The sequence below is a fragment of the Protopterus annectens genome, chromosome 1.part2 (assembly GCF_019279795.1).
Source record: "Protopterus annectens isolate FY-2018-M chromosome 1.part2, PAN1.0, whole genome shotgun sequence".
Classification (NCBI taxonomy): Eukaryota; Metazoa; Chordata; order Ceratodontiformes; family Protopteridae; genus Protopterus; species Protopterus annectens.
This window is the reverse complement of record NC_056727.1, coordinates 109056306-109076094: the sequence shown is the minus strand read 5'-3', so window position 1 is coordinate 109076094 and position 19789 is coordinate 109056306. Positions and strand designations below refer to the sequence as shown.

The 19789-nt window shown below is 39.8% G+C and overlaps 1 protein-coding gene across 1 annotated transcript in view; it reads left to right on the top strand.

The window, feature by feature from the left end:
* PSME4 (proteasome activator subunit 4) overlaps window positions 1–19789 on the top strand; it is a 2990260-nt gene that overhangs the window by 1865785 nt on the left and 1104686 nt on the right. The window contains exon 30 of the mRNA XM_044055122.1: window positions 16355–16408. Within this exon, the coding sequence (XP_043911057.1) occupies window positions 16355–16408 (54 nt within the window). The remainder of the gene's footprint in view (window positions 1–16354; window positions 16409–19789) is intronic.

Sequence of the window (19789 nt, the reverse complement as noted above, 5' to 3'; positions counted from 1 at the left end):
AAGTTTATGACTTGCGTCATAAGATTCACCTGCAGGACCCACGCTCCCTCTGAGTTTATTGTCTCAAAACAGCCTACTTAGATACTGACTTGTGAGGCTTGCTCTTCCTTTGGCTCTAGAGCCTTTCAAGGCGATAGGGGCAAGTTGGTATTAAAATAAGGTATTCGTCCATCAGGACAGTCAGCTTCACCTGTTTTTTACCAGTTTCTTCTTCTAGGACCATAGATAAATTAAAACAAAAAGAAAAGTCAAAAAAGAAAGGCAAGTCTGAAAAAAGGTCACCTCAGCAGTAGATAGTTTGGTTTGGATCCAAGTTGGGAAGAGCTCGTACTTTATCATTTATGATGGGGTGGGAGTCAATTCGGGCTCGATCCCTGCCTCTGCATTTGAAACATTTGAAAGGGTTCTAGCCTTGCCCAGGGAAGAGGTGCTGTCCATATGCTCGGCTTCGCCCCTCCTTTTCTGAATGTTGCGTCTGACTCCACGCTTCCACGTCGACAGGGACATTCAGCTTTCCTTAGCCTAGAGGCTGCTCACCATGTGAGTTCTCTGTCTGATTCTGACCCACCTCTGGGTATCTCAGTTGATGTAGTTCCTAGGAAACAGACATGTAAAAGGAGACATTTAAATTCCTCTCTGGAATCTGTCACTGAAGACAGACTTGGATGATGGGGTTTGGTCCCCAGGATCCCATTTGGAGGACTTCACCTTTGATGACATTTTTGGAATTGATGAAACAGTGAGATGTTGGTCCACTGTTAATCCCTCCCTCCCGAAGAGTCTATGTTGCTTGGGGTTTTCAGAGCTAAGTGTTACCACCCACAGATGCGCTCTTAGACCTGGTAGCTCAGCTGGCTTGGAATGATCCTGGTATGGTGGAGCCAAGCAACATAAAAGCCAGACAAAATTTTAGTTGTACCTAAAGACAGACCACACTGATATAGGGGTACCCCTGAAATGCAAAGAGCTCTGTGAGGAGAATACATTTGTTTTGCCTAATAGAGAATCTAGAGTGCTGGACAGATTTGGAGAATGAACTTGTGCTTCACTGACTTTCACACTGAGAGCACTGAACTATGTGGCCCACAATACTTGTTTCCAGAGGGACCTGACAAAAGAACTCTTCAAGTCCCCTCTCTGGCAACCTACCAACAGACATCCAAAAAAACAGTGGAGTCCCAGTTGTATAACTTAGTTTCCAACATATCCATCCATCTGCAATTGATGGTATGGCTAGAGCAGCAGGCATTGGCATAGCCATCAGCCAGCATGCCTGGATGTAGACTATGTAATTTTGCAGAAAGCTCCAAGACATCCTTCCTTAACACCCCTTTGCTGGAAGCTCTCACTTGGAGCGAGCATTGGAATCTGCTTCTCCACCCCCTTAAAAACCTTCTCCAGGAATCAGAGAGGTGTTAAGAAAATATGGTTCAGAAAATCTCAAGGGTTCAACCAGGATGTTCCTGCAGACAAGCCCTCCTGAGGCAGAGAGGAGGGGACAGTTTTAATGGACATCACTCTAGAAGCAAGAGTAGACAACAGAATCAAGGGTTTTGTGATCCATTTTCCAAAAGGTCTTTTCAACACTCCTGAGGGATTGTCAGTATATGGACACTAATCCCTGCCCGCTCATGCCTGAAAAGACCATCCCTTCAGATTCTTGAATGCTGCAGATAATCAACAGAGGCTATGAGGCTATGTAACACTTAATTTCTCCTCCTTTAAAGAAGGACTCCCACAATTCCACCCCCATCAGCTGGAATCTGCAACAGCCGATGTCTTAAAGCGTATAGAAAAGTCATCCAGCATGCACCCCCCCCTCCAAGACCAGTTAGAATCTGGAGTGTATTACAGGTTGTTCTTTCTGAAAAAGACAGGGCCTTAAGGCCAGTCTGGGACCTCTGTCATCAAAGTCCATTTGTAATGCAGACAAAGTTCCGGATGGTCACGTTTCAGTCCATTCTACATCTGTTGAGGAAGAACAGTTGGATGTGCTCAATAGACCTCCAGAATGCCTACCATCATATCAAAATTTCAAAGCGATCAAGGAGACTTCTTCATTTCCAGCTGGGAGACTATCAGTTCCAGTTCAGTGCCTTGCCCTGCGGTCTCACCACAAGTCCCCCCCCCCCCCCCGAGCCGTTCACCCAGTGTATGGCATTAGTTGCAGCTCATCACCAGCTGCTAGGGTTCCACATGTTTCCATACTTCTAATCCAGCAAATGAACTTCTTACTCCATCTGCATGACTTAGACTTATTCCCTGATTGCTAGGTCTAATGGCTTCCACAATAACAATAGTACACCTAGCCAGATACCACATGAATTCCTCAGTGGACCTTTTCAGTACAATGGTCCCAGTTCCTTCATCCTCTTCATACACAGATTTGCATAACGACTATAGGCAAGTCTCACATCACATTGTGGTTGATCTCCACAGCTGTCCTAGAAGGCTGGCCTGTCCCCCCCCCCCACAACCATAGTAACTATAGATGTTTCACTCTTGGGGTGGGGTGGGGCATTTTGAAGGGAAGACTGTTCAAGGTTAATAGCTGAACACAGAGGCCAGGCTCCACATCAGTGCTCTGAAGAGGAGAGCAATCCTGCTGGCATTGCAGGCCTTCCAGGGCTGTCTCCCCAGGGGCATGATCCCTGTCCAGACAAACAACATGTCAGTAGTCTGGTACATCAACAAGCAGGGCAGAACCTGTTCCTGTACTGTATGCTGAGACGCTAAGAGAGTGTGGCAGTAGGTGATGTATTACCATTGCTTTCTCAAAGCAGTGCATATTCCTTACATTTGTTAACTGGGAAATTCCGACTGGACTAAGTCCATTTACAGTGGAGGCCCAGGGGGAAAAGCTCCAGCATTGTTAAACAAAGAAAACATTTTACAGAGTAGTACAACAAATATGTACATAATACAGCAAAAATTATCAGATATTTTACAACAAAATAATTAGATATTCACTTTAAATATGCAAGCATACAGAGTTGTTCTCAGCAATGAGAGATGTTATCAATAGCTATAATTAGTAGCTGCATACAGGCTGGACTAATGGCTGTTAGAGTTTTAGTACTTTATAGAGGACTAGCGTGATTAACTTGGAAATTGGTTATTGGGGAAGAGGAGAATAAGGTAGAAAGCTTAAGTTTAAGTAATACAAGGACATAGCCAGGTATTTATTAGATGTGATTTGAGGGAGTTGTTGAATTTTGGGGTGGTAGAGTTAGTGGTCAGAGAGGGGGGAAGAAAGTTCCAGTTTCTAGCAACGGTGTGGGAATATAGCGCTTTTCCTGCAGTATTGTTTGCCTTAGTGATACTTACTGCTCTCTTCTGGCCTATACAAGTGTGGTTTCCGTTTCTCTGGCCTCATCCACTGTGTCCTCCTTGACTATTGGACATTATACCATGACCCCCCCATTAATATTCCAAAACATGCACGCTGATTGGCCAGCGTGCACGTTGTAAATCGACTTATACTAATGGAAAAAGGTCCGGTCGCCCGGACTTTTTCCATTAGTATAAGTCTTTTTTTAAAACACTGTCTCGCGATGTTAAAAGAGTTTAACATAGCGACACAGGTTTAAAAAAAGCAACAGAGATCTCTGTTGCTTTTTTTAAAGCTGTCTCGCTATGTTAAACTCCTTTAACATAGCGACAGTAAAAGCAACGGAGATCTTGCTTTCTCCGTTGCTTTTTTTTAAAACCTGTCTCGCTATGTCAAACCCATTTAACATAGTGAGACAGGTTTAAAAAAAAAAGCAACGGAGAACGCAAGATCTCCAAGCTACTACTGTTCGCTATGTTAAATGGGTTTAACATAGCGAGACAGCTTTAAAATAAGCAACGGACATCTCCATTGCTTATTTTAAAGCTGTCTCGCTATGTTAAACCCATTTAACATAGCAAAACAGTAAAAAAGCAATGGAGATCTTGCTTTCTCAGTTGCTTTTGGCCACAGCTCTGATGTACTGCGTAGGCATGCGCAGTACATCAGAACTGTCGCGGATGCCAGACAGCTGCGGAACGGCAGCAAAGAGGCATTATACAATGCCATTATTTAAGAAAAGTAATTGTTTCTTTTCTTAAATAATGTCATAGTATAATAGCAATAACCCACGCCTGGGTGTGGGTAATGTGGGATATACCCACGGTTGTCTTTGTTTGGTCCTGAGGGCGAAACCACGCCAGCCGTGGGTAAATCCCGCATTACCCACACCCAGGCGTGGGTTATTGCTATAATCTTCCAGTTCTTCTGACTCACCCATCTGGGCAGTCTCACTTGAATCCAGAGACACTAAAGCTAACTGTATGGTTCCTCCACTTTTAACAGTGGCCGGATATGCCAGGCTTTTCACTAATGTAGTTAAGATTTTATTAGCCTCTCAAAAATCAAGTACCATGAAAATGTACCTTAGCAAGTGGAAGAGATTTTCTATGTGGGTAGCAGCTAACAGGGTAGATCCCTTTTCAGCTCCACTTCCTTCTATCCTGGATTTTTTTCAGACCTTTTTCATAAAGGTTTCAATTTTTTTACAGCTAAAGTGTAATTAGCTGCCATTTCTAATTTCCAAAACTAAATGGCTGTAGCCTCTCTAAAGATGTCAAGGGCATTTCTAAAAGGAACTTTCTTACTGAAACATTCTGTAAGGGATCCCCATTCCTCCTTGGGATATACCCGTTATGCTTCAAGTGTTAACAGAACCTCCTTTCGAACTGGTAGGTTTATAACACCTTTCTTGGAAGACTTTTTTGTGGTCCTCAATTCAACTAAAAGAATTTCTGAATTACAGGCACTCTTGTAAATGTCCTTATTTGGTTTCCGTAAGGATAGTTTTTTTTTTTTTTTGAGAACAAATCCTTTTCATCACAAAAATGGAATCTAAAGTGAATATTAATCAAACCATTAGTTTGCTGGTATTTATTCCACTGTTTTCTAATAAAGGCGAATAATACCCTACATTTATTAGATGTCCACAAACAGCTTATATTTTACCTCCATAGTTATAAAGTAAAGCTAGGCCAGAATGTTTCAAAGGTCACTCTATCTAGATGGCTCTCTGACTGCATTGCATTCTTATACAAAAAAATGGAAATCTCTGTAGCTTAGAAACCGAGTTCATTCTACAAGGGCTATGGTTGCTTCTGCTGTCTTCATGCATAGAGTTCTATAGGTAAAATTTCTCTTGCAGCAGCTTGGACTACAGTTCACACATTAACTAAACCACAGTTGAAAAATGACAATTAACAAAGAAAAGTCTACACAGCACAAAGAACGCAACACCAGAGTAATAAATTGAGCGCTTTTGTTTCATTTAATACAAGACTTCTTCACAATACCTATACAAAAACATCACTTCCTTAAATACTCACTATTCATGACATCACAGATCACTAACAGGTTCTTAAAAACGTATATACCAATTTTAAAAAATACACTGAAAGATATAGTACCATTAATGTTTCACTTCTTAAAGAACAAAAAAATGAAAAGACTGAAAGCAAACATTTTCTGCTCATTAAAAGCCCTTGCAACTATGTGTAAACAAGACAGACAGATGTCATTTTATCACTCATTTACATACTTCAAATAACTTTTAACCGAAATCATATCTTTTAATCCTGGAATAACATCTGCTCTCAGAAAAATCTGTCATTTTAATTCCAGTTTTTCTAAATAGTTGTTAAAGCCCTCGATGAACCTATTATTATCTACTTTCTCTACTACAAAAAATAAAAACTTCTTAAATTCACTACATTGTAATGAATGCTTCACCAAAGCATTTGTAGTATCTCTTTTTCTTATAGCTAGCACATGCTCCCTCACCCTAACCCTTAATCTTCTAATAGTTTTTCCTATATAAAAATAATCGCATCTTGCACATACTCCTAAATACACTAACCCTTCACTTAGACAATTATACCAACTTTTGGAAAACAATTCAAAATAGTCTACACATTAATTTCTCAATACACGTTGGATATACAGTCAAGAACACTACATACTTCAGTTCCAGTATTCTCAGGAATATCCTTTCTAGATATCTCCCAGGGTTGTGGCAGCTAGGGAATCTGTCCCAAAGGTTGAATAGGATGAAAGAAGACAACATCAAACAAAAGTTATGTACTTATAAGAATAGATCTGCATCTTTTGTTCATACTGTTCAACATCCATCCTTCCTTCCCCTCCAAAATATTTTCTCACCTGGTGTTCCTCTTTGATTGAGTGGCCCTAATAAGGAACCTTGTCATTCCACATCCTCAGTTTTTTTCAGGTTATTTTCTGGTATAGAATTTAGGTGTTAATGTTTGAGATAGAATTTGTTGAGTGATAAGCTGGCAAACTCGGTCTGAGGTATTTGGAAGAAAAGAGGGATTATGGTTTAGGTGACTACTCAGAGCCCTGGTTTCACATCTTCTAAAGGCACTGAGGTTGGATCCAGTGGGAACCGATGACCCAAAAGTTGAACTGGATAAAAAGAGGACAACACAGATCTGTTGTTATGTTAAGTATATAACTTTTTTTTTTTAAATTTGTCAACATGCAAACTATTTTCTTTTTTACTTTTACAGTGATCACAGAGATTTGGATTTAGTGTAAAACTGCTGTATCAAATGTTGCAGGAGAAACACTGACAGACATTTGCTAAACAAAATATAATAAAAAATTATCACACTGAAAACAAATTTAGCATGTGGCCTCCTAAGGCGCAGGGATTGTGGATTCAGGCCCCATCTGGGATGATATAGTCTTGCCATGCCCCAGTAGCCTAATGAATGGATAAGGCATGAGCAATAGTACACCTCTCCTCCCTTGAAACTGCTATTTATTAAAGTGGGTCTGGTGACCCATTAAACTATAAGACCCATGCTGGGACTCATAGTCAAATACTAAAGCACTAATTAATGTCTGCGAAGGGTGTAGGAATTCAGAAGACAAATATGCAATTCATTTGCTAACAACTTGGGACAGACCACTGGTTGAAACTGTCCCTTTTCAGGGGCAGCTCAGAAGTACTTTCTACAGAAATTATTTGGTCCGAGTCACACAATGAACAAAATGACTGCTGAGGGAATCAAACTCTGTGCTACAGAAGCAGCTCATAGCCTGACTCATCTTTACCAAGTACCCCAAAATAGTGCATTTTAAACCTGTGCGCCTGCAGAAAAAAATGTTAATTATAAATGTATTCAGTTAAAATATTAACACTTAACTTGTGGACTTCAAATAGTAAAGCATATAAAGTATTGCATGATAATTATAAGAGTCAATCAGAGGAGCTTAGAAAGGATTGGGAAGAGAGACTGGATATGCAATTCGCAAAGAGACAGTGGGAGGGGGGATATATGTATATCTCCCAAGTATGCAACAACATCTAAAAGATTTAGGATCTTTGCCTGGAAGTGTTTACATAGGTATTTTTATACACCAAGTAGACTCCAAAGAATTTTTCCTCAGGTGGATAGCAAATGGTGGAGGCATGACGGGCAAGAAAGAGGTAGCTGGGAACATATTTTTTGGGAGTGTAATGAGCTGGCAGACTTGGGATTCCCTGCAGGCTGCTCTGTCGGAGATGCTGGGTGAGTGGATTGGACTGACTGGGGAGATGAGTTTTTTGAATTATGCTACAGAACCGGAATTGCCTAGAGACATAGTAAAGCTTTACTGAGTTTAATTATGGTGGCTGCCAAAAAAGCAATTACTAGAAAATGGAAATCTAAGTATAGACCAACTTTATTCGAAATATTGAATATAGTCACAGAGATAAAACAGCTAGAGTTGGGATCTGTAAAAAAGAGAAGGAGCAAACTACATAGCAAAAATGGGAATTGTGAGAAGAATATATGCAGGGCAGGATTTGAATGAGCCATAATGAGCCATATAATGCCTAACTGACAATGACTGGATGGTTTATAAGTGATGTATAATGTTTACAACTACAGTTGCTTCAATGATGTCTGTGATGTCAACTGTTTGCAACTAAAGTGATATCATTTTGTATGTTTTTCATTTATGTAAATGTAAAATTGCCTTTGTCATATGTGTAAATTTAATAAAGATGTTTGGGGAAAAAATATGGACTTCATGCTCTCCAGTTTATTCACAGGTAAATAATAAACACACTTTCAACAGTCAACAAAAACAAGGCAACCAGTTATCATACCCAAAGAACATGGCTCATTCAGTGATGATCCTGTTCACCAGTCAGTTTTTTCCTTTACACCGTAACTTCTGAACTGATGTGGGTGGCAGGAATCAAGTACTTATGCATATACGCGAGTGCACACGCACACCAGTTGTAGCCAGTTCCATGACTGTACACCTCAGATATCTGCTTGTGAACAAGTGAATGAATGCATTCAGAAATAATAGGCCAGAAATGTATTACAGTTTGCTGCTGTCAAAACCATTCAAGGGAGCCTATTGCAACACCTCTCTTCTCTCTCAATGTCTTAGCTGAAGAAGTAGACACAAAGACCCAAAAATTCAGAAAAAAGATTTTAAATGTTGCTCTTATATACTTAAGAAGTTGTCAGAATAAAAAGCTTTGCATTAACAAGCATTTTTGAAGGATACAAAGTTTGAAACTCATGACTTATTTAATGCCTACATTTCACAGCACTTTGCCAAAAAGCCACAGATTTTATAAGGAATGGGAAAACGTACCTCTCTACTTCTTTGCTCAGGATTTCTGGACAAGTACAAAAATAATGAGGAGACAAAGGTCCCAATTTTAAATATTATTTTATTTTATCTTTTTTAATCAGGTAAACTCACTGTACAATGTGTCACTTTCCGGTTTGACCAGAAGCACTGTCTTGAATGACAGGCTGTAGTAGAAAACCAAAATCACTCCTGATGGCTGCTTCAGTGATGGCCTCTCTTAGTTGGCCCTAACCCTTATGATGAGGAACAAACAGGCCAGTAGATTGAGAGAAGGTTTGATGACTGGCTGGCAACAGAGGGGAAAAGTACAGAACAAAGTGATTTACTGCTCAAGTGATCTCTCCGCAAAGATGTGCAGCTGTAAGTCAGTACTCCATTGAAATGGAGGTCTTTGCTGTTATAAAACTGTATAGGTTTGTAAGGATATAATTTCATTCCCATGTATTAGTGTGTTGTAGCCTTGGTGGTGGGGGTTTGAGGAAAGTTTTGTCTTCAGTTTGGCTGGCTGTGATGTCACCTGCTGTGGTGTAGGGGAATGTGGGGGTGTCGAGGAATCTGGGAGATCCTGGGCCTTGGATGCCTTACTTACTTGACAGCTGCATCAGAGGGAGTTTGGAAGTTGGATAGCTACCTTTTAGAGTATAATTTTGACAATTATTTTCTTTTCTTCAGTACTTTTAATTGACTGTAGACTAGTAGTAAATGTTTAATGTTTTGAAAAGTATTATTTCCATCAGAAACATGCTATCCTTGTAGGGGCAATTATGCAGTGTAGGTACATGATGACAGAGAACCTCTTGTTAATGCAGGTGCCCTATTTTTTATGTACTAAATCCATGAAAGAGGCTTTGTAACATGTTTCTCTTAACACAACTTTTGATTCTGGATTAAGGGCATAATGGGCCTGAAACTGTAAGCTTGGATGAGGCTAGTCTAGACATGAAGCACTATAACATATACAATTCTCAGAGGCCAAAAAGTCTTCCATTTTTATTTTAACTTGATAAATTGCTATAATCTTTGAATTATCAACACCACTGAAATGTAAAATTACTTTAAGTGGCTCAGCTGAGACCACACTCACTTTTGATGCTCAAAGATCAAAAAGTCTGTGTATTATGTTCTAATATGAACACTGTAAGTAAAGCATTTAATAATATTACTGCATTCTTGAGTATGCTGTCCTTTGGATGAGAAGTTAAACCGAGGTCCAGTCTGCATGAGTGAATGGGTAGCTCGGATGGCCGTGAAAGATCCTATGGCACTTATTGAAAAGAGTAGGGGAAGTTCTCTGGTGGCCTGTCTAAATTTCCCTAGTCAATATGAATACAGCTGCAGACCTCCCCTGCAAATAGGCTGCTGGGCTAGTGGGACTGAAATCCTCAGCAAAGTGTAAATCAAAATAAATACAACTACACTGAGAGTAAGCCTCCATGTAATATAGTGAGAGCACTATGATTGAGCTTTTCTGGGGGGGGGTTTATGTCAAGGAAGCATCCCTATGTAACTACAACCTGCCTAAGGTGATATGCCCTCAGGGTCTGTTTTATTAAGTTGGGAAATATAGGTGGTATCAGGGTCTGAAGGTTCCATACCCTTCTTCTTAGTTGTTTCAAGTAACACCTTGTTGTAGCAAAACAAATGCTATCAACCTATTATTTCTGGACTGTGTTCCTGTAATCTGGTGGACTCTCATATAATTCTTGTTTGTTTACAATGCTCGAAGGGAGGTAGTGGATCATTCATTAAACAACTGCCCTGCACCATTAGAATGATATTGTATGTTACTCTAGTCCTCATCACCATTATTTACCCTGTTAGGCAGTGTGTGTGTGTGTGTTTTGCAGCATTTTGGGGTATTAGATACCGCATGTGAATAAATATTGTAAAAAAATGCTGCATTTCTAAGTATTTTGGCTTTAAAGTATTGCTAATGCTGTTGTGTGATACAAATATTATGTAAATAATGTTTCTTTAAGAGCAATCAGGTAATGGCATGTATTAGCTAGAAGTGAAATTATTTTATGTTGAGTTAATGGGTCATTATAAGACCAGTTATATGATTTATTATTGTACAGATTGAAGGGTTTCTAAGTTGTGGGATAGTTTCAATGGTTCATAGGTGTATACCAGGCTAATGACCACTAGGGACCTTATAAGCCTAGCCATTCAATGCATGTGACTCTCAAATTTGATATATGTAGTGGATGATTTGCAGACTACCTCTGTCCATCAGAGGCATAGGTGCTAGACCTGGGGTGAATTCCCAATTAAGTGCAACTTGAGCAAATGGATGGGTAGATAGGGTTATTGAGGATATTCTGTAGAGTCTCCAGAGGGCAGCATATTGTCCTGTGAACTGGAAGACAGGATTTCAGATTGTGATGGTTACCCTACCATAATTGGAAGGGGGTGTTCTCATGCCTTAAAGAGGATTCCTCCAGTTATTTGGAGTGGGAAGCTGTAGCAAAAGTATAAAATTGTGGGTCTGGAGTGGGATGCTTTGGTTGGGAAATGGACTCATTCAGAGTCTACATTATCATCATCTTTGATGAACCAGGAATTTGCAATATATTTGGACTTTTTACTTCAGACAGTGGAAAAAATAGTTATGGCTGTAGTTTTCTATTGATATATGTATATATATTTTTTTAATTTTCAAAATTTGCCTTCCAACCTTGAATAGAACAATTTGTGAGTTAAGTAAAAGCTGTATTTATTTGTTTTGTTTGAATTTTCCCAACTTGTTCGAGCACTTGTGCATGTGGGTTGGGGGGGGGAGACACACTACTCCTCATTATAGTCACGTACCCTATCAGTCAGGTTGTGTTTGCATGAGTATTTATGATTAATAAATACGTGTGTTTGTGTTTTATAACCAGTTTGCAACTTGTGATGTCTGCACTGTTTTAGTATGTAAGACTATTGACAAGACTTATCTTTATATTATATTTAATGTTTCTTAGTACTATATTAACAATCTATGAATTATTTTCTACTTGTTTCAGTTATAGATAGCGTAATATCTTGTTTATACTTAGTGATCAAGTAGATCCAGTATAATAGCAAGGACCAGACAATCCGTACCGTTGCATATTTTTCCACTCTCCCTAGACGTCGCTGTAAATTTTTTTTGGTACAAGATACATTGGAGCCTCACTGATTCCCATGGTGGGAACTACACTTTGCTGTTTGATAGGGATTACAACTTTAACAACTAGGGCTGAAGACACGTTACTGACAACCTCTTATATGTGCCTGTTTTGACAACATTTAGACAGAACAAACTGAAGTAGAAGTCTGTTATCTCTTTCCTTATTTAACCCTGTTTGGTTCATTGCCATAGATTGTTGCAGTATGTCTTTCACCTAGCACATACAGAGCCCTTTCTTGTCTTTCTGAACACACTTGTAATTGATACATCACTAGAAAGTTGAATTCATCCTTTCACAGAATGGGTGGTATGCTACCTGACATAAAGGATATAAGGTAGGTGCTCCCAGTTACAGGTTTAGCCAAACTGTCCCAACTAACTGCAGTTATGATTACTACAGTATAATACTTAAGGATTTTAATTCGACTGGTTGTCTGTTTTTTTAATACTTTTTGTCCCATCTAAACATAGCAGATAGCATCTACTCAACACATCACAGATACAATGATGTGCTAACAGTTATACATAGCTAGGGAGGGACAAGATTTGTGTAAATTGTATTAATTAGAGACTAACCACATAGGATAGGAGTGTAGCACATAAACTATTACCAATTAGCTACCAGTAGGAGTAGATATGCAGAACAGGTGTTAAAGATGAGACGTATCCTATTGCAGCTTCGATGAATAGCCTGTGACATATATTTATGATCCCAGGTTGAGTGAATTGACAATGATCTCTGTGTTAAAGCAGGTAAATACTGCATGTCATGTAAAATGGAGTTAGATCTGATGAAACTCTGTTAAGGGCGAAAGTTCATAGGCTCATAGGTGTGTACTAGACTAATGGCCCTGGAGCCTTTACAAGTCTATCCTATAGAAATGCCCTGGCATCGTGCTGCCCGACGTTAGTTCCCTGTACCTCTGTCAAGTAGAGCCACTGGAGTGATCCCCAGGGTGAACTTTCTATTTCCCATCCACTCATCAGGATTTCTCTTGAAGAGGGCCAGTGAGGTGCTCTGCTTGACATGTATGGGAAGTCTATTCCAGAGCATGGGCAGTCTATGGATTATAAACCTGTCCCTCCAGCATGTTCTGTTGATTGTGGTAATGAGGTTGAGGTTTCTGGGGTGTGTGGTGTGGAGGAATTTGGATTTCTTTAGATGTAACATTTCTAACAGAGCTGGGTCAGACATGGCTTTGCAGGTCAAGCAGAGATCGCCTCTTAGTAGATGATATGAGACAGAGAATAGCTGGAGTTTTTTGAGTCTGTGCATGTAGGATGTGTTTAAGGCCTAGGATCCTGTTCATGAGGTACATTTGTGGCCTCCCCAACTGTTGCATGTGTCTAGTGAGGTACATGCCAAATAGGGCATTCTACTTGATGATTGGCCTAATGAGGGAAGAGTAGAGAGAGATGATGACCTCTTTCTTCCTGGATGGAAAACCCTTGGTAACGAGATGTGCCACATAGAAGGACTTTCTGACCACAGTGGCAATGTGGTGGTCGAAGGAGAGGTTGCTGTGAACCTGTGTACCCAGATCTCTTATAACGCCTTAAGTGTTCAGTGAGCTCCCATCAATGTGGTAATTATTGGGAACTGAGTTTTTCCCAAAGAGGATGGCGATGGATTTTTTGGCATTAACCTTAAGGCCATGGTTTCGACACCAGTCATTGGTCTCAGTGAGGCTTTTGTGTAGGATGTCTACATCACTTTGGGAGTTAATAATGGCTCCTAGTTTGCAGTCGTCTGCTGACTTGGTCAGCCCGAGTCCCTCCGTGTTAGCCTGGACTTCTGAGAAGTAGATGCCAAACAGGAGAGGACCCAGCTCCAAACCCTGTGGGACTCCACTCGTGATTGGTCGGCAGTCTGACTTGGAGTCCGCTACTTTCACACTATTGGTTCTTTCTGTAAGCCAGTTTGCAACCCACCTAGTGATATAGGGGCTGATGCCTAGTTTGGTGAGTTTATCAATAATTCCTGAGTGGGGAATGATATCAAAAGCTTTCGCTAGATCGAGGTAGGCTGTATGAACTGCCTTGCCGTTATCCACAGCTCTGGTGACTGACTCAAAGAAGTCAACCTGGTTGAGCAGGCATGATCTACTTTTCAGAAAACCAAATTGCGTGGGATCTAGAGTTTGGAGATTCCCTATATCCTTGTTAATTAGGTCCACTATGATGCGCTCCATAGCCTTAAATATCAGACTCATCAGGCTAATGAGGCGATAATTTGCAGAGTCAGTAGTCGCTCCCCCTTTATGGAAAGGGATGACTGTAGCAGTGCGTTATTTGGTAGGATCAAAGCCTGAGGTGGTGCCAGTTCACTTTGTAGTCCATGTAGAACACATGCAGGGATATTATCAGGTACCATGGATGCTGTATTTTTAGCCTTGGACAATGCAGCTTTAACCTGTGATGCTTGGTGCCTGGCATTCCTCCAGTATTGTGATTGGTCTTTTGGGGGGGGGGGGGGGTAAAGTTAGCACTGAATCTGTTGGCCAGTATGTTGGCAATATCTGTTGGCTCAGTATAGGAGGTGCCATTGTGCAGTAACTCAGAGCAAACCTGGGTATTGCCGTGGAAATTCTTAATATAACTATAGAAGGATCTGTGGTTGTTTTTAGTGTCTGCCGCAATTCTGCCTTCCTAGCTGGCTTTAGAGGTTTTGATGAGGGATCTCAACTTTTTATTGAGGGTAATAAGGGAGTTTTTCCAGTCTTGAGACTTCACCTTTTTCTGCAACAATTTCTTCCTTCTGTTGTAGAGTTTATTAATGGCAGGGGACCACCAGATTGTCTTCCTTTTTTTGAGGAGAGCATCTTGGTTCTGTTGGGTATGGCTAGTTCCATGCATTTATGTACGTGTTTGTACAGTGTATTGTTGTATGATTCAGCAGTCATGCAACTATTTTCCATTGACATGGGTGCCGGGAAGTTAGCCACCTCTGTTTTTAGGAGCCCAAATGCTCATCTTTTTTCAAAAAATAAGTTTTGATTACTAAATAAGTTACAAGTGCTTCATCACTCTGAAGTCTCAACTGAGCTTGTCAATGATGCATGGTATTTTTTCCTGAGTTTTTAGGATTCTCAGCCAGCAGCTTTGTTGCTCACAAGTACCAGTTTTTCCGGTGGTATATATAGTTCACTGCACAAAATCGCATCTCTTCTGTCCTGCAGCCACTGATACAGAAGTATGACCTTACACTAAAGAACATTGCCTGGTTCTCCAGTTATCTAATACATGTACATTTAAGTCCCTTGTTTAGTCTGATCACTCCATTCCATCTTTTGTTTGCGGGCTTTTGGTCATCATTTGCTCTGTCTGCTGCTGTTGCTGTTTGCCCTTAGTGATGAACTAGGAATGTCTTCTGCTGCTATTGCAAAATGGGTTGGAAACCTCCATTGCACACTGCCAAACACACTGAGCACAGTAAGAGCTTTTTTTAAGTTAAAGCCCTCATAGAATTTGTGGGAACAGCAAAATACTGCATATATGCCCCATGAATAGCTTGGGTTCATACCGCGTGATCGAAAATTGTAAACGGCGAACGCGTATTGAGTGAACCTGATTGGTTGAAACGTCGCATGTGTAACACAGAAATCGCAGTAGGGAATATTTTCCCTTTACTTCAATGCAGTGGGATCTCGGAGTAGGAATATTTACGTAGTGGGGGTGTGGGGGGTGCAGGGGGGCTTGGCCCACTGCCTACAGCATTTAGGTAAGTATAGTTTTTTATTTTTATTTTTTTATTATATTTTTGAAATTTCAAACATCACTCATATGGTGTTGACCATACGGTGTTCGATATTTGAAACTTTCGAAAATATAATATAGACCCGAATAGATTGGCTGCAGCTGTGTTTGTAGTAGGCATTTGTATAGCTTGTAGTGGGATGAGCAAAAACAACAAGACAAGTTTAATAGCGAGTTGTGCTGTATATGTTTAAAATCTATAAATTAAAAGTGAGTAACTTAAGGAGGAAAAACAAGTTATATTTAGGGCATATTTAAGAATGTGTTGTGTACCTGACGTTGCAACTCCATAATTACCTAACTTAATTCAGGCCTGGGCACCTATCCTTAAAGTCTGGCTTACATCCAGACCAAAATCCAATGCGCATCAGTGGTGAAGATCAAAAGATGAAAGAGGTACATAATTACTATTTACTCTTGAATTCCTTAAATTTTTGCAATAACTTATCTTGTTTCATGCTTGATTTGAGGCCTTTTTGAGATTCTAGGCAGTATAAAGTGAAATCTATTTGTCAGTAACAGACCTGTGGATTTTTTTTTTTTGCCATTCTTTTGGTACTGTCCAGCCGAATGTTAAAAATGGATTATTTAACAATGAACCCGGAAGCTTCCCTAGTCTTCTGGTACATATTTTCCTTGCTAGTAAATCATCAGATGTAATCAGTCCCAAGATGCACTTTGGAAAATACTACTGGATTGTAAATTCATGCAGTGTTGTTGTTAATATATTAGGTAAACAAATGGCCTCAGCGTTTTTTTTTTCTTTTAAACAGGCACTATGAAACCTTGATCAACTTTCTCCTTGATCTTCTGGATCAGCGAAATCTGTAAGTAATTGTTATTGTGTAATCATTAATGCACACTTCATTGATTCTCTAGCAGAAAAACGTTACAGGTTCAGAGTTTTGAATGTCTAAATTTGAAATGTTTTGCAATATTGATATTACACATTTTTTGTGGTTAGATAAGAGTTTTATGGGACCTCTGTATAGTATCTACTTTTGGGCTTCTGTTTATGGATATGTGTCATTATTCTACCAGTTTTACTCTTTATGTCTGTCAAAGATTTTCTTTAATATGAGGATAGGGTTGGCTTCATTATGCTTTGCCATTTTGCTCATACCCAGTATAAGAAACCATTATTTTGTCATATTCATATCTTCTACTCATTTCCTTTATTTTCTGTTAAGTCAGTAATTTTTGTCTGAAATACTTTAAAACTGATTTTTTTTCTTTAACATAAGGAAAAAAGAAATAACTGAAGTTGAAGGAGAAGTGATACTAGTTTTATAATTAACTTCCCAGCTGATGTCTGAATTATTGTATATGAGGTAGGCAAATGGTACCTCTCTTTTGGGCATCATTTTATTGTTTTAAGTGTGAAAACTGTAAAGTGTTGTACAAAGCTACTAAAGTAAGAGGAAATGTATACTGTAAAAATGCTGTTCTTACAAAAATAAATGCATATATATCATGACATTTAAAAAAATAACTAAATCAGGACAAGGAGGACAGGAAAAATTTTTAAAACATATTTCTAAAATTACCTTTCTAAACCGGTTTTCAAACATTCCAATATCTTCGTGACCTGTCACCTCTCACCCCCTTTTAAGTTTTTAGTGACCCTAGATTTAAAGGATGCTTTTCACATTCCTGTAGCACCAGATTTCAAACATTCCTTAAGGTTTTTCTGTCTTGATCACACTTTAATTTCTGTGAATTATTCTTTGGGTTATTCATTGCTTCAGGGGTATTCAGAAAGTGTCTATCTCCAATGATAGCCTGCTGCAGTCTGCAAGATATTCACATTTTTCCTTACTTAGATGAACAACTTATCTTTGCAGAGTCTTTTTCAAGGTGTTCGAAATTTGTCACGAGTGAGAGAGTTCTTTCTCGGAGTGGGGTTTCAGGAGAGCATCCAAATGTCTTGCATGATTTCTTCTCACTGGATTGTTTTTTTGGGGTGTCTCCTGGATTCCTCAGTTCAAAGATCTTGTCTACTAGAGACAAATGTAGACCTACATCTTGATATATTTCTGAGTTTTTCCACTCAGAGCAAGGCCTTGGCAAGGGAATTAGGCTTCATAGTATCCGTGATTCCTCTAGCCAGACACCACATGAGAAACATTCAGAGGTACCTAAAATCAGTACGATCCTAACATCGATATCCCGTGACATTCCAGATTCCTGCACTGGGATTTGTGAAAAGGGGCGTTCTTCTTTTTTTCTATTCCGGTTCCAACAAAGTCACAGACTTTGCTTGGGGAGTGGTGTCTTTGTGAAAGTGCAGTAAAAGTGCAGGGTCTGTGGAACAAAAAGGACTGAACAAGCAAAACACATAAATATAAAAGAGATGTGGCAATTATAAATGCTGTCAGCACTCTTAGTGATCCCTAGGACCATTACAAGTTGTTACAGGCAACACCACAACAATGAGGTACATAGGCAAATGGGGAAACTAGATGTTACTCTCTGTGCAGGCAAGCCATAATAGCCTTGGATATAGCTTATCTGCAAATTCTCACTGTACATGGATCTTCATTCAGAGCAAACTTTTGTGGCGGACAAACTGAGCAGGACCTTGACAGATGCTCACAAGTGTGTATTGAATCAGGGGGTCTTCAAGGAATCAGTCTATTTGTGGGAACACCTCAGATAAATCTATTTGCTTCCATTCACTGAAAACTGGCAAAACTCATTTCCAGGATTCCATGCAAGAAGGCATGGAAAGCAGATGCAGTTTCATTTCCTTGTACAGGAATGTTCCTGTATGTGTTCCACCCTTTCCACTGATATCCAGGGTCATTTTACAGATTCAGATAGACTTTCCAAAGATTATCCCTGTGACTTCTTTCTGGCCAAGGCAACAGTAGTTCTCCCATATTTTGGAAATAGCCAAGGGCAATTACCACAACCTCCCTCACAGACTGAGTATACTCACACAAGACAGGGAGTGTTTGATATATCCTGACTCCAAACAACTGCAGCTGACTTTGTATGAAAGGGTCTTAATACACATGTTTACAGCATACAGCATTTCCTCTTACTTTAGTAGCTTTGTAAAGTACTTTACAGTGTTCACACTTAAAACAGTAGTATGATGCCCCAAAGAGAGAGGCACCATTACACACCCATTTCCTCAGGACTTTCAGCAGGTATTAATGGAGGCAAGAAAACCTGCTACTAGAAAATCGCATATTAGCAAATAGAAAAGGTTTTCTTGTTGGTGCCTACAATCAAACCAGCACTCATTCAGGGCTAGTGTTTTGCTGGATTTAGAATATTTGTGTGAGTTACTATCCTGTAGCCTTACTCCCCCATCAAGTCCATTTGTCAGCCAGTTCATTATTTCTGCTCATGCGCACCCCCCCTTCAGTGCAGTCTGATGTCAAAACATTTTTGAAAGGGGTTTTACATAAGAGCTCTCCGAGAAAATGTGTAGCTTTTCATTGGGATCTGAATTTTGTGTCAATGAAGCAAACACTTGCTCCATTTGAAGCAGTTCATCTGGCTGACTTGAGGTCCTTACGATGGTAAACAGTTTTGCTGATTGCTGTGACATCTGCAAGAAGAGTGTCTGCGTTGCAAGCTCTTATGGTGGGTCGGTCGTCTCTCATTTTCCATAGAGATAGGGTTTCTTTAGGCATACATGAAAGATTAGTTCTTAAAGTGGTCTCCAAGTTTACCTTAAGCCAATCCCTCTCTCTCTCTCTCTCTCTCTCTCTGTTTTCTTTCCAGAACCTAAAAAGGAGGTAGAAAGAATACTTCATACCTTGGAAATTCACAGACAACTCTGGTATTATCTTGACAGAACAAAATCCTGCAGAATTTCTGATCAGTTGTTCATTTCTTGTGAAGGTAAAAAGAAAGGACAGTCTGAGTTAAAGAAGACTATTTCCAAATGGTTGTCTCAGCCTATCACCTTTTAATGTTCTTCCTCAGATCAGTATTGATCAGTGTGCAATTTTCCAAAATGTTGGGTTATCTTGCCAAATAACCTGGACTCTGCTAGGATAGCAAAGCCAAAACCTACCATAGAGCCATATGTCTGATGTATGACCTAAGCCCATATGTGTAAGGGCACATAAGCAGACGATGAATGTAAAACCCCAGACTGTCTAGCTACCTCACACCCATTGGTCTGTTCTTCAAGTAGTCGTCATAACTGTTGGCCTTCACTGGTTCAAATAACTGCCCTGTTGGGGGAA